General features: G+C 52.3%; 4 protein-coding genes across 4 annotated transcripts; 1 reads left to right on the plus strand and 3 right to left on the minus strand.

Moving 5' to 3' along the window:
• Nucleotides 1-895: 895 nt before the first annotated feature.
• Nucleotides 896-2,948, plus strand: J4E79_004222 (uncharacterized protein; the record flags this gene model as incomplete). The annotated part of the gene is made up of 2 exons (XM_049353110.1): nucleotides 896-2,482; nucleotides 2,532-2,948. The coding sequence occupies 2 exons, from the start codon at nucleotides 896-898 to the stop codon at nucleotides 2,946-2,948; spliced, it is 2,004 nt and encodes a 667-aa protein (XP_049212489.1).
• A 2,014-nt stretch (nucleotides 2,949-4,962) lies between these two features.
• On the minus strand, nucleotides 4,963-6,582 carry J4E79_004223 (uncharacterized protein; the record flags this gene model as incomplete). The annotated part of the gene is made up of 1 exon (XM_049353111.1): nucleotides 4,963-6,582. One exon carries the CDS (start codon nucleotides 6,580-6,582, stop codon nucleotides 4,963-4,965), a length of 1,620 nt encoding a protein of 539 aa, XP_049212490.1.
• A 796-nt stretch (nucleotides 6,583-7,378) lies between these two features.
• On the minus strand, nucleotides 7,379-7,636 carry J4E79_004224 (uncharacterized protein; the record flags this gene model as incomplete). The annotated part of the gene is made up of 2 exons (XM_049353112.1): nucleotides 7,379-7,569; nucleotides 7,621-7,636. 2 exons carry the CDS (start codon nucleotides 7,634-7,636, stop codon nucleotides 7,379-7,381), a joined length of 207 nt encoding a protein of 68 aa, XP_049212491.1.
• A 3,489-nt stretch (nucleotides 7,637-11,125) lies between these two features.
• On the minus strand, nucleotides 11,126-11,748 carry J4E79_004225 (uncharacterized protein; the record flags this gene model as incomplete). The annotated part of the gene is made up of 2 exons (XM_049353113.1): nucleotides 11,126-11,615; nucleotides 11,654-11,748. The coding sequence occupies 2 exons, from the start codon at nucleotides 11,746-11,748 to the stop codon at nucleotides 11,126-11,128; spliced, it is 585 nt and encodes a 194-aa protein (XP_049212492.1).
• Between the last annotated feature and the right edge of the window lie 1,129 nt (nucleotides 11,749-12,877).

Here is a 12,877-nt window from a genome sequence, read left to right on the forward strand (position 1 = left end):
GCGATATGTATAACCAGCGCCCAAGCCACTCTTCCCTCTGCTACTGTCAGCCCGAATCACGTACGCGTTACATCCCACTCCGACTACTGCAATCGGTTCCGATTACCTAGCACCATGACTACGAAGGCCTCTCGGATCTCTTGCCGGACTTTCGTCGGTCATGCATTTGCCATTTCGAAGGCCTGTCGCTCTTATCACGGCATGTCCGAGTCTTGGAGACGAGGAACAGTCGGCACATGGCGCTAAACCTCTGGTGCAACGTTGCTTCTGTTGTGCAGGACCTCGAACTGGATTTCCCTTGGCCGCTCTGCACGAGAGACGAGGCGCGACGATACCCTCAAAACCCTACGCCACGGCGATGGACCAGCTGGAGGCTGATACAAGAGATATGTTTGCATATCAATACCCTCTTATCTCACGCCCACATTGATATGCACACTGCGAGCCCAACCAGGCCGAGCATGACTCCCTTCCAAGACGTGGAGGTGCCGTTCCACCCGAACATACCTTGGCTGCCAAGGCGCGCCTCCGCACCCATGGGACATCTCCACCTACCAAGTTCCTGCGCAAACGCCTCCCACGGGCCTGAATGTTGGTATCAGTAGCTGCAGACGGGTATCATGCCCGTAGTGCTACCCTGGCACGCGACATGTTATCATTGAGGCGTCGAGTCGTTGCTGGCCGTGGCTGCGTGGTGACGCGCGCCGCGACTCTGATCTAAGATCAGAAGCGCAGGGGTGTGCGACGACATCATTGAAAGAGAGAGTTGTGCCCAGGCTGGGTTCTCTCATTGCACCTCTGCCGGGCTTGTCTCTTTGCCCTCTCCATGCAGCCTCTCAGATCGCTTTACTCCTCCACCTCGTCTCACTGAGCGCATCGATACCATTTGCCCACCATGAACGTCATCCGCAAAGCTGTGCGGGCGATGTTCCCTCCGCCTCGCGTGGCGCCTGACGGTCGCGCGGAATGGCCCTCTCGAACACCATATGTGCTTGCTTCCATGGGCGGAGCGATGGGATTCGGAAATTTGTTACGTTTCCCTTCCCAGGTCTTCAACAACAACGGCATTCAATGGTTTATACCCTACCTCATGGCTGTCTGCCTCCTCGCGATCCCGGTGCTTATCTTGGAAGTGGCTATCGGACAGGCCTACCGTAGCGGCTGTGTCATTGGTTACAACGGTCTTGATCGACGCTTTACCGGTGTTGGGTTCGGAATGGTCTGCGTTGGCTACGCTGTGGCCATCTACTACATTCCCATTCTATCCTGGGTCATGGTGTACTTCCGCAGTTCATTCCGGTCCGCAAACGACTTTCCCTGGAAAGATAACCCACAGGAGTACTTCAGTCGTGTCGTCAACGAAGTCCCCGCCATTCCCGCGGTCTACAGCGATGATGGCAGTCGAGTCCTTCAGTATGCATCATATCCTGGTGTGAACCTCGATGGCGAGCTTGTCGGCTGGGTACTCTTTTCTTGGTTTATCGTTTGGATCTGTTTGTACAAAGGCATCGCCATTACCGCTCGCGTCGTCTACATTACCATCGTCTTGCCCATTATCATGACCGTTATCCTTGTCGGCCGAGGTGCGTCCCTGCCCAACGCTGGCCGGGGTATCAAACTATACTTTGGGGAATTCAACGGCGATCAGCTCGCCGCAGGCAAGATCTGGCAAGCTGCAACCAGTCAGGTCTTCTACTCTACCGGTGTCGGTTTTGGCTACTACTCTGCCTACGCCTCGTACAACTCCAAGTTTTCTGATGCTGTCCAAGACGCCATGATGATCTGCAGTGCGAACGCGCTGTTTGAGTCGTTCGCAGCCTTTGCTGTCTTTGGTGTTGTCGGTTACTTGGGCCTGCAGCCTGGTGTTGGTGATCCGGTCGGAACATATACGCTCGGCTTCTACACCCTCCCCAGCGCCATCCAGGAAATGCCTGGAGCTCCATTCTGGTCTGTTCTGTTCTTTCTGACTCTGTTCCTACTTGGTATCAGTTCATCTTACGCGCTGCTCGATGCTATGATTACTACCATCTGCGACACTCACTGGGGAAGGAAGTACAAGCACTCGACCATCGCCACGATCATCACCGTCATCTCGGCCCTGGTATCATTGTTCTACTCAACGGGATTCGGTTATGAAGCTACCAATGCTGTTGACGCACAGATCAGCAACATTTCACTCATCTTCGTAGTATGGGCTGAGTGTGTATGCGCTACTTCGTTCTACCGCTTCGTCGACGTCATAGGTCAGGTTGGCGCACCATCCTTCTGGCTGTACCAATGTTCGTACATTGGTGCCCAGATCATCGGCAACGCCATCGCACATACAGTTTCCGACAAGATTGGTGCTGGTGTTGGCTTTGGTATCTACATCATTGGCACAATCCTTGCAATTCTCGTCGCCAAAGATCCCACAGTTCCAGCTCCTAAATTTTGGGGCCGTAACAAGATCTTGAACCGCGTTTGGTGGGTTGGCCTCTACTCTGTAAGTATACCCTTCTCCAGTGACATATTCACTTGCTAATACTATATAGGGACACCAACTTGCGCGCGACCTCAACTATGTCGTGTGTGTGGGCAAGCAGTGGCGACTACCCGTCTTCTGGGCACCCATCCTTCGATACTTCGCCGCACCTGTGCTCTCGATCATCTTCTGCTTCGCCTACCCCACGTTCTACGCCATCCGTGGCGACCCCCTACAGATCTTCGGTTTCATGGTCGCCCATCTCATCGTCCTAGTCGTCCTTGTCGGCTTCATCATCCCCAAGAGCCTCAATATCTTCGTACCTCCAGAACGCCGCGAGGAAGGAAACAGACAATACGCGCCCCAGACAGTACTCGGAAAGGACGACACAAACATTGTGGGTGGTGTTGCGCCTGGGCAGGAGTACGAAGCCGGCTTGTCAGCGCCGCCAGCTTACGACTCTGACAAGGTGGAGGATAAGAAGTGAGTGGTATGTGCAGCGGCATCTAATCTTGGTGGATGTGCGTATGAATGATCCGGCCCATTGCAACGATTACCCAAGCGCCCAACCCAGATATAACAGCCCATATGCATTGATCTCAAGATCACCTCCATTGCGCCAGAATTGCCCATTGCACTTCCATTCTCCGGCTTTGCCTTGCTTCGCCGGTGACGCTTGGAAATGTTTGTTTCTCAGGCCCCGTTGGAAGCCTATCTGCATGGCTTCCTTATTCACACATACATTTCGAAATCCAATCATACATACCATTTGTTCAACAGTTCCTACACAGCCACTGAGCTGCTACACGCCTTTCCCAACACAGTCGGCTGACTGTCATGATGCCGATTATCTGAACCCCCCTCGCTTCTACTTCCGGTGTGTCTCGTCGATCGAGGCTGAGCTGGCATAATCGTGACCGCGGTTCTTTGGGCCGTGCCGTGCCTCCACGGTCATGCTCGATCCATCTGCCGTATGCAACGCTATATGTCAACTCACATGTAACCTCTCTGGAAAGACTCTTCACTTTACTGCACGACTCAGTTCTCGGCATGAAGGGATGGGAAGCCTCACGGTGCATTCGTTGTGCATAACTCTACTAGCGACTTTCGATCCGACAAGATGCGATGCTGCGATGCGTTCATCTAATTGCGGTCTTCACAGCCGACCATTCATCAGTCTCTCCGACACTAAAAGCATGGCCATTAAAGACGATGGATGCATTGCGACAATGTGGCTGAAGCTTATGGTACGCCGCGCTGCAGCTGTTCCCGGTGTGTGAATCTGTCTCCTTGAAACGCGGCCAACTCCGATCTTAGAATCCCCAAGCCACTCCACCAAACGCTGCTGCTCCACCGACCATCAGCATCGCGCCAGTCGGCAGCGGCATACCCGGCGCCTGTCCTTCGCTGTCCGAAGCCTCTACCCCAGTTTCCTCAGCCCCACTCGCGTCACCCGTGCTGGCCGGTGTGGGTGGAAACGTAGCGCCCACGATAGTAGCCATAGCAAACTTCAGATCTGTCCATGCTCTCAATTCCGCTTGCGAAAAAACCGTCGGTGTTCCACTAAGTATAGAATATTTCTCATCGTAATAATCGGCGTCGCACGTAACGGGGACTTCGATTAGCACACCCGTCCATGAACAAGCACCGTTCCTGGTTATTGCACTCGGCATGGTCATGTGGTACTCCCATGTCTCGGGGCCTTGAAGCATGGTGAAGGGAATGCAACCGTCGATTTCTGCTTCTGGTGTCTCTATTGGTACGGCGGTTTTGTAGAATGACCGCGCCCAGGATATCATGCTGTCGAGAGACGCTTCTCGTGCTGATTCTTCGGCTGGAGCTGTTGAGTAAGGATCAGCGGCGGTCCTAGCAACGAACGATGTCATGTTACATACACAAGTACGTCGACGAAGGTGTAGGAGTCGGAGTCGTTGTTTCAGGGCATTTCTTCTCGTAGGTAGTGGCAGTGTCGTCGGACGACATGAAGGTAAGAGTCGGCTCCATTGGGTTCATCAAGTGTAAATACGTGAGATTATATTGCGCGTTGATTGCGCTCGCCAAAAGCGACGCGATCAAAAGGCTCCTCATTGCTACTCTGCTGCTATGCGATGCGATGCGATGTGATGCGGTATGATCATGTGGGGTGCAGCCTGGCATGCGTCCACACCACGATGGGCGTATGAGTCGCAACTTATTGCATTCCAACAATCAGGACCGCAGCCCAAGTAGGCAGCTGCCAAGGCGTTGTCGAGCAGTTTGATGAGCAAAGGAAGGGGTCTAACTCGAAGCTTGACAAGCTTGCTGACGAGTCGCGGGACGAGATAGAGATGGCGATGTTCACGTTCTGGTGTCTGGCAGGCCTAAGCGACCCCGGGAGCTCAACGGCGAATGGGTCGCATGTCTGTCGCGCCCTCAGGCATCCAGCGCGTAAGGGCTGCAATGGTCCAGACCACAATCTCATAGTCTGTTGACCTTGCGCTCGCTCCTTCAAGAGTCCTATATTATATCTCGATCCGACGACTACCTTTCGGTGGAAAGCGCGAGAGAAGTAAGACAATGAAGCCAAGCAATGCGACAGCGGCGTTGCAGATGAAAGTGAGATGACTTTGGCCAGCCTCGGCAAGCGCAGCGAAAGCCACTCCAAAGACGGCCGACGTCGAAAGACGCGCGATGTTTTCGACGAGCGTAATGCCGCTTAGCGCATCGACGCGCTCGCTGTTCGGTAGCATTTGCAGAATCGATCCCTTGGACGCGGCACCAGTACCTGCAGCAAACGGCAGCATCACAGCAACGATGTACATTTGCCAACCTTGTGATACGAATACGGCAAGACCGGTAAGTATGCCATCAAGCAAAAGGCTGAAACGCGCATAAAACAAATCGAATGCGAACGTCTCTTGCTCGTTCGTCGGTTCGGGGTTGGGCGGCTCTTCGCTCTCCATAGGGTCGACAGTTTCCGTTACTGCCGGAGTTGGTGGTATGATATGAACCTGCACCGTCGATTCTCTTTCTTCGTCTTCCGCCAACTTGCTCTTCACGCCGTCACCCATCCACTTTCGCCCTGCAGCAACGATAATGGGAAAGATGAGAGAGAGGAAACCACCTCTCAATGCTGAGTATAAGAAGATGAGTGCTCCGTTCTCCTTGGGGCCGAAGTTGAACTCAACGGTAGCATACATCTGAAGTAAGATCGGGATGTAGCCAGTCGCGAGGATACCCAAGAATACGCCGATACCGAGGGTGAGTGCTCCAAACTGCAGGCGAGTACGTCCATTAGGTAGTTCCCACTTTTGCGGTGCAAAGATGCGAAGGGGGCCAAAGAAACGCGCGATGCCAGTGGTTTCGCGAGGTTTCGCATCCTTGTCTTCCTCCGGCGGTGGCATGGCAGGTAGCGATACTGCTACATATACGCAGCAAAGCAAGAATAACACCAAAGTCATTCGGAAGGGCGCAAGTATGCCAAAGTAGTCGCCAACGACACCTCCGATCAAGAAACCAATGGCGCTCCCGAAGTACATGCAGCCTTGGAGTCTGCCCAATGCACCTGTGCGCCTCTCATGCTCGACGACGTCCGCCACCAAAGAATTGAGGCACAAAACGTATCCATTCGGGCCACCAACTACTGTGATGACTTGCGAGCATTGCACGATCATGATGCCAACGTTCCCGCCATGCATGATACCGATGTTCTGGATCAAAAGACGGACCGCAGGCCAGAAGATCTGAATGATCAGAGCCAACTTGACGCCCAGGCGTTTGATAGTCCATGCAGCTACCAGCAAATTGACGAGGCCGAATATCGTAGTCGATGATGCCAGAAGTGCAAAAGCCCTGGCCGCCCCAGCGTCGATTTCGCGTCTCGCACATCTATCCAAAGCGTTCGGATCCGGCTCATGATGTTCGTAATACGCATCGCAGGTCAATATCCGGAACGCGTATAGCATAGGAGCCTGCGTAATACTGAATGTCAACGACACAAGGAACGCGCATATCAAAGCCCGGAATAGCACCGGGACGGCCGTTTTTTCTTCTCTTGGTTTCGGCTCATCGCGCGGCAGGAGGGGTGTGGTCTCCTCCTCTTGAATGGTCGAAGGACGTCGGAATTCTTGGGCGATAGCCATGCTTGGGATATGGCATGGGAATGAGAGAGAAAAGCTTGGTGTTGAGGAAAAGTCTTATCGTGATGTGCATGGCGTTGACTAACGCTCTGTGGAAGCTGCGTCCGGGTATCGGCGGGGTAGCGGCTGCGCGTATCTCCAGACTACCCACCTGGGCACACCGACTATATCGCGTACGTCGTATACTGGACGCATTGAGCCCACACAAAATGCGAATTGCAGATTTGGGACGCTGCAGTGAGATGTGAACAGCAGAATGCAGAAGCTCGCGATGACGTCAGCCCACTAACACCCTCGCCACTGGGAACATCTCCTTTGCATTCGAAAATTCCTACGCTTCAGGCCTATAAATAGCAGTTGTGTGAACAGAATACAACAGACTGTGTAAGTGGATTCCACAGTATCGTAACATTGTCGCACCAGCTTCACATCCCGATCAAGAATGCCTAGGTGTCAACTCACAGCTAAAGCAAACTACGACACGAGATTTCACTAATGTTGTAGCATGATAGAAGAATGTATGAAATCGATTGAGATGCGATACGAAGATTCTATCCTCGTGATGATATGCAATCGCTCAAAGTAGGGTATGCCGTTTCCTGTAAGTTTCCCCCAGTCCCAGAGTAAACGCCAATCATGCCGTCCATCCAATGCCCAATGCCATGCCGAAAAATTTGAAATGTCGTAGCCCCTCAATGCCAAAACGCCAGCTTTCGCTGTCGTTCGGGAAGAGAGTTCTGATAAAGTACAATGCCGAGTGTGTGTGATTGTCGGCAGTTGAGTTTGCGTTGTGGTGCGCTTAAGCAAACTCGAAACGCTCGTTGCAGTGCGACATCTCACGGAAGCAGTGAGGGCACAGGTCAAGACCCTGAGAGGTCAGACCAAGTGCGGCGGATGCGGCGTGGAGAGTCTCGCGGGTTGATGTGGGTGCCGAGGTGGAGGTTGGAGTTGGGGCACCTGAGGCACCGGCGGGAGTGGAAGATACGGAGTCTGGAGAGGTTGTTAGTATGGAATAAAAAGTTGGTAAATAGGTGAACAAACCCTTGAAGGAAGGCATTTCGATGTTGATTGTTAAATGGATAGTTGATTGAGGTGGAGTTATTGAGGTATGACGTATATTATCTTCGTTTGATAAGAAGTGAAATGGATGCAGATGTGGATGACAGAAGCCCAAACCCCAGAGCCACAATCCCTCTTATACACCTCCGCCTTCGCCGCGCCTTCCCAACATGACCCTGAAACCAGTCACCAGCAGAAAAATTGGCGAGCAAAAATCGTGCACAACAAGCACCATCCCGACTTGTCCCGGAACCGTTTCGAGAATTTGCGTCGAACGACATCAAGATGATGCGCCACGCTCGCCTCACGCGCTAAGTGGAGTGATGATAACGCGTGCGGACCCACTGTTAGCCGTTAGTGCGGCTGAGATTTTCAGGGCCGCGAGCAAAGGGCTCGCCATCGTGCATTTGATATCGGCTAGAATGTGTTTTCCGGCTTCGGAAAAGGGTTCTTGTTGACCGGTTTGATGCAAGCTGAGACGCGCTTGTCAAGTTTTTGATGCTCAAAATAGAGCCATTACTGGCTCGGACAGATGGAAAGTGAAGTTTTGCTTTCAACGGCCTCGAGACGGGAGATAGTCGGTGTAGCGTGTCTGTGCTACCGGTCCTTCACATGTCAGACGTGTTTTGGGCTGTTGCGGTTTCAGACGACGTCATCGCGTTATCGTCATCGGGGGTCGCGATCTTGCGATGCCTCCACCAGCCTCGCCTATCTCTGACTCTAGTGCCGACGCGAAAGCTAGAAATAAGGTAGTGGAGGGTAGGGTGCTCTATTACCACAACAACAACACAAAATTAATATTCTAATAAAATAGAATTAAAGTAGAGACTCTTAAGAGTAGCTTAACTTTTTTTTATATTTTAAGGAAGACGTTGCTGCGCTGCATCTTTGTTGCGAGGTAGAAGCGAGCTTCTCTTAATTCCAACTTTCGCGTCGGCACTAGAGCTCTGACACCTTTTGTCACGTTGCTGTCGAAGATTATGATGCTACATCTTGGAATGACTCAGATAGCTAAGAATCATTGGCAAGTGACCGCAGAGGTGCCATTGACACGTTGACTGAGCGATGCAGCTGTGTGGGCCATGTCGTTGGTTAGAAGGTGGAGCAGTTGGGATAGCAGCACGCATAATGACAAGGTGGTCGGCCAAACAAGCTTGAAGGCAGTACAGGACTTTGGATAGTATCGAGCTGTAGATGGAGTCGACGTTTCCTCAGTGGGTTTCGACGCGTTCTACCAGACGCGCTGGAGAGAATGAGGTGGCTAAACCCAGATAGGTATAGTCGCTGCACCGCTCCAGCTGATCCCGAAGTCGACGCTTCGATAGCACTCACACGCATTCCATCTACTCAGCTCTTCCAACGTTCACATTCCAATCGCACCAAAAGCGCCGTATTCATGGCTACGACCATGTTTGAATGGCGGAAGAACTCCCGAAATCGCATCTCTCCTCGACCCGATCCGCCTTTGCCCTCATAGACCCAAGCACGTCCTTGTTCCACCGCCAGATCGATCGCCACGCCTACCTCACCAGCGGGTTCCGTACCCACGTCGCGATATCATACGTATGGAGTGAATGGCGAGATAATGCATCGGATAAGCTTCCGAGCTGGGCAGCGCTCCAGAAGCGGCTGACGTCCCTTCTGGGAGAGCGTGCCTCTCCGGGCATGAAAGCTATCACGGGGAAGGCGACTCGCTGTTGGTTAGATTGCATGTGCATCGACCAAGAGTCGAGCAAGGACAAGTCATATTGGATACCGCGCATGGATGAGATATATTATGAGGCGCGTTGCACGATCTTGCTCCTGCGAATACCTGGGCTGGATCTAAGCCCAGTGCTGGAAGTCAAGAGGCGCATGCACTGCCCATTGTCTGGCCCGCTGAGGCTCAGAGACATTGCGCAAATGGTCCCACACAGCTGCCTTCTATGTCAATCTTGCACATCGCTGCCGGAGATTGACTCAGAGCTCGAGACGTCCGCACTCGACGCGTTGAGAATCCTATGTCATTCGACGTGGCGCGAGAGAGCCTGGATTCTACAAGAGATCCTACTCAGTCAGAATTATCTACTCACCTGGGATGACAGTGGCGAGTGGCTTCCTCTCGCTGACACCGCTGTGATTGCTGCGCTCCTATACCGCCGTAACCTGGGAGAAACATGGCTCGACGAGTATGCGTCCTGGTGCCGCAGACTCTGGTATCTCCGGCAGAATTACGACGAAGCCCAGACCTATGAGCTGTGCGACGCGAATGTGTTGCAGCTAGCTTCTACACTCATCGCGACGGTACCTTCGGATAAGTACTATGCCTTGTGTGGTATGCTGCGACTCAAGAATGTGAAGCCAAACCCAGCACATAGTGCGAACGAAGCACTCGATGTGATTGTGAATGCGCTGGTGCAAGAAGGCCGGATGAGCTGGCTGTATGCTGTTCCGCTATCTATTGGAATGCCCATGCAATTGCGAGATGGAGCAATGGCACCGTTCGTTCTGACCCGACTTGAAGACCGTCTGAAGCCCAACAAGAAGCATAGGGCTGCCATCCAGTCCGATGAGCTTACTCTAGACGCGATCCAGCTCGGGCGCATCACTCAAGTACTGCCACTCTCGCAAGTTTTGGAGTCAGCATTCAATCACCTACGCGAAACGCGCGACTTTGACTTTCCCGAAAGCATAACATATAGTCATCGCGTACCAGACATCATCCGAAGGCTTTCACTCGACTTAGTAGACCCTCTACTTCTTGAACCCACTTTCGGGCACATATGCAGAGCTCTTCAACCTTTACATACTGTCAAGTCGGAAGCTCGTAAGGGTTGGTTATGCGTCATGTTCCTCAGCTTCATCGACGAGCCTCTCATCCAAGAGATGTGCGAAGGAGCCGCGGATGAAGACGTGCAGATTGTTAGGTCAGCAGCCGCGTCGCTTCAGCGACATCTAATGAAGATACGAGACCTCTTCAGCGTCTTAATATGGACTCAAGAAGGCGCTGACGACAGGTCGACAGTGGTCAGTGTAGCGATCTCGGGATGCCCTGTCAATGCTCATATCTTCACATTGAACGGTGAGCCCGAGTCCATGTTTGCGGCTCATCCCCGGGACCAAACAGACGCCTATGATGAGTTATGTGGCTCGTTGTTCTCGTTGAGCGTACGAGACACCATTGGTCCTCGACCGTCTAGACTGTTCAGCTCGGCGTTCTGGCGGAAGAAGTCTTCCACTTCGCATGTGAGATCACTTCGTTTCAGATACAGAGGCGGCGATGAAGCCTCGTAACATGTTACTGTTATTATGTTCTGGTTATGTAACGGAAGGAGATACATACGAGCTCAAAGACACAAAGTACAGAAATAAGAATGAAATCCTCCGCCAGCCTAACCTGCTCTGCATTCGCCATTGCTTCATGCTCTCGTAGCACCGTTGAAATTAGCTAAATCGCCTTGTGTCAAGGCATGGAAGAGACGTTTGTTCCATGCAAATCCCCCATCCATCAATGGCCTTTGTTAAGATGGTCACTCAACTTGTCTTGGCGATAGAACATCCTACCACAGTGAGGGCGGGTGCAGGGGAAGAAGGGGCCGTTATGCTTCTTCATATGACGGCGGTACTCTCCAGGACGACCGAAGGTATTAGGGCATCCATAGGGGCACTGACGAGAAGCAGTCACATTGCCATGTTGGACTTGGTTGTTGACTGGGGGTATAACCGGAGAGACAGGGGCTTGAATGCGAAGCTGGTGTAGGGACACATATGGTATAGTGTTCCCGCTGTTAGTTCGCAGAGCGACACTCATGCCGAGGACATATGAGGCTACGGCGTTGACAAGATCTTGATCGATACCATGGATGCCGTCGATGTCGGCGAGTTGTTCGTTGTTACCCAGTAGGTGATCGGCATCACCGTTCCACACGGCTCGGGCGTCCTCCACTAGCGTGTGGCTCCCGACGAGGGTGTAGGGGTATTGTGTCCCGTTACCTAACCTGCTGTACGACTTAGTATGTGCTAAAAAAAAACTCACCGGAGACCAGCCCCGCTAGCCACGGGATGGTCATCCGAAACAGCCCGATCGAGGCAACCATTGCGCGTTTGCCCAAATGTAGGAGTCGAAGGCATGTTGAACGGTCGTTTTCGTGGGTTCGAAATGCTCGACTGTTTGTTCTGAGCCGTCGACAGGTGTTGCAGTCGGAAAATAATAGGGAGATCGATGGAATTGGAAGTTGATGGGATAAAGCCGTTTCGAAACCTCGTTCGTTCGTGTCTCGTTCACAGCAAGGAAGTGAAATGAGCGAGCGACAATCAATTACGATGCGCAAGGTGGGCGACGCCCAGTAGACACTACTTCGGGACTATGAGGCTGTAAAAGCCCTTGTACTACTTCGGCTAGTGTAGGGTGACACAAGTTACACAACAGTGTGCCCTTTCATGCATCACGGGACCAAATATGCAGGGGCGCAACAACAACACGACCACTCGAGCTTGGAAATCTGCTATGATGTGGGGGTTTTGAAACGCCAGTGTGCCCTTTGACACGTCACAAGGCTATACCGGAGCAATAGGCCTCCGATGACGCTCAGCCTTTTTCATGTATGGCTGCATCAAGGTTAAGGAAGCGAGTGTGACGGCAAGGTTGAAGATGCGATCTCTTTCTCATCCCTTCCATATTTAGTTGAAGATGCGACTCAAGGGTCAGCTAGAACACATAGTGCACGACTACTGTATGAGCTATGAGGCCCTTCACCTTGCTCTTGTTGGAGATCACAGGTACGCCAGATCAATGAATATATCATCCTGCCTTTTTTTCGTTTCGTTCAAAGTCAATGTGAAGCACTTCAGCTATGTTCTAGCGAGCAAGAACTATTTCGATAAGTGGCAAGAATCGTATTAGACGCCTAACCAGTGCCACCATTCCTGTTCCACATGCTCAAACGATGGAGTACCTATTTCACTTCGCTCTTTCCAAACTACCCCTTCCCAACATATCCGTTCTCACCCTCACCAAACTTGCTCAGGCTGCTTTCTTCATGTCCCCGTCACAACCCCCCTCAACATACCCATCGCGATCCGCACTATCAACAACCCCATAAACCGAAGTCCTCAGATAAGGATGTGTCTATACTTGTTACTCCCTATTAGCACCCATTTGGAGACAGGTACTCACTGCATCACTACGTCGCGCCTCAGGAGTCTCCATCTGCTGCACGTCCAAAGGCTGGGGGACCAACTCCCTTGTCGACTCCGAAAA

Source organism: Alternaria viburni, assembly GCF_023758015.1.
Source record: "Alternaria viburni strain BMP 2772 chromosome Unknown scaffold_7, whole genome shotgun sequence".
NCBI lineage: Eukaryota > Fungi > Ascomycota > Dothideomycetes > Pleosporales > Pleosporaceae > Alternaria > Alternaria viburni.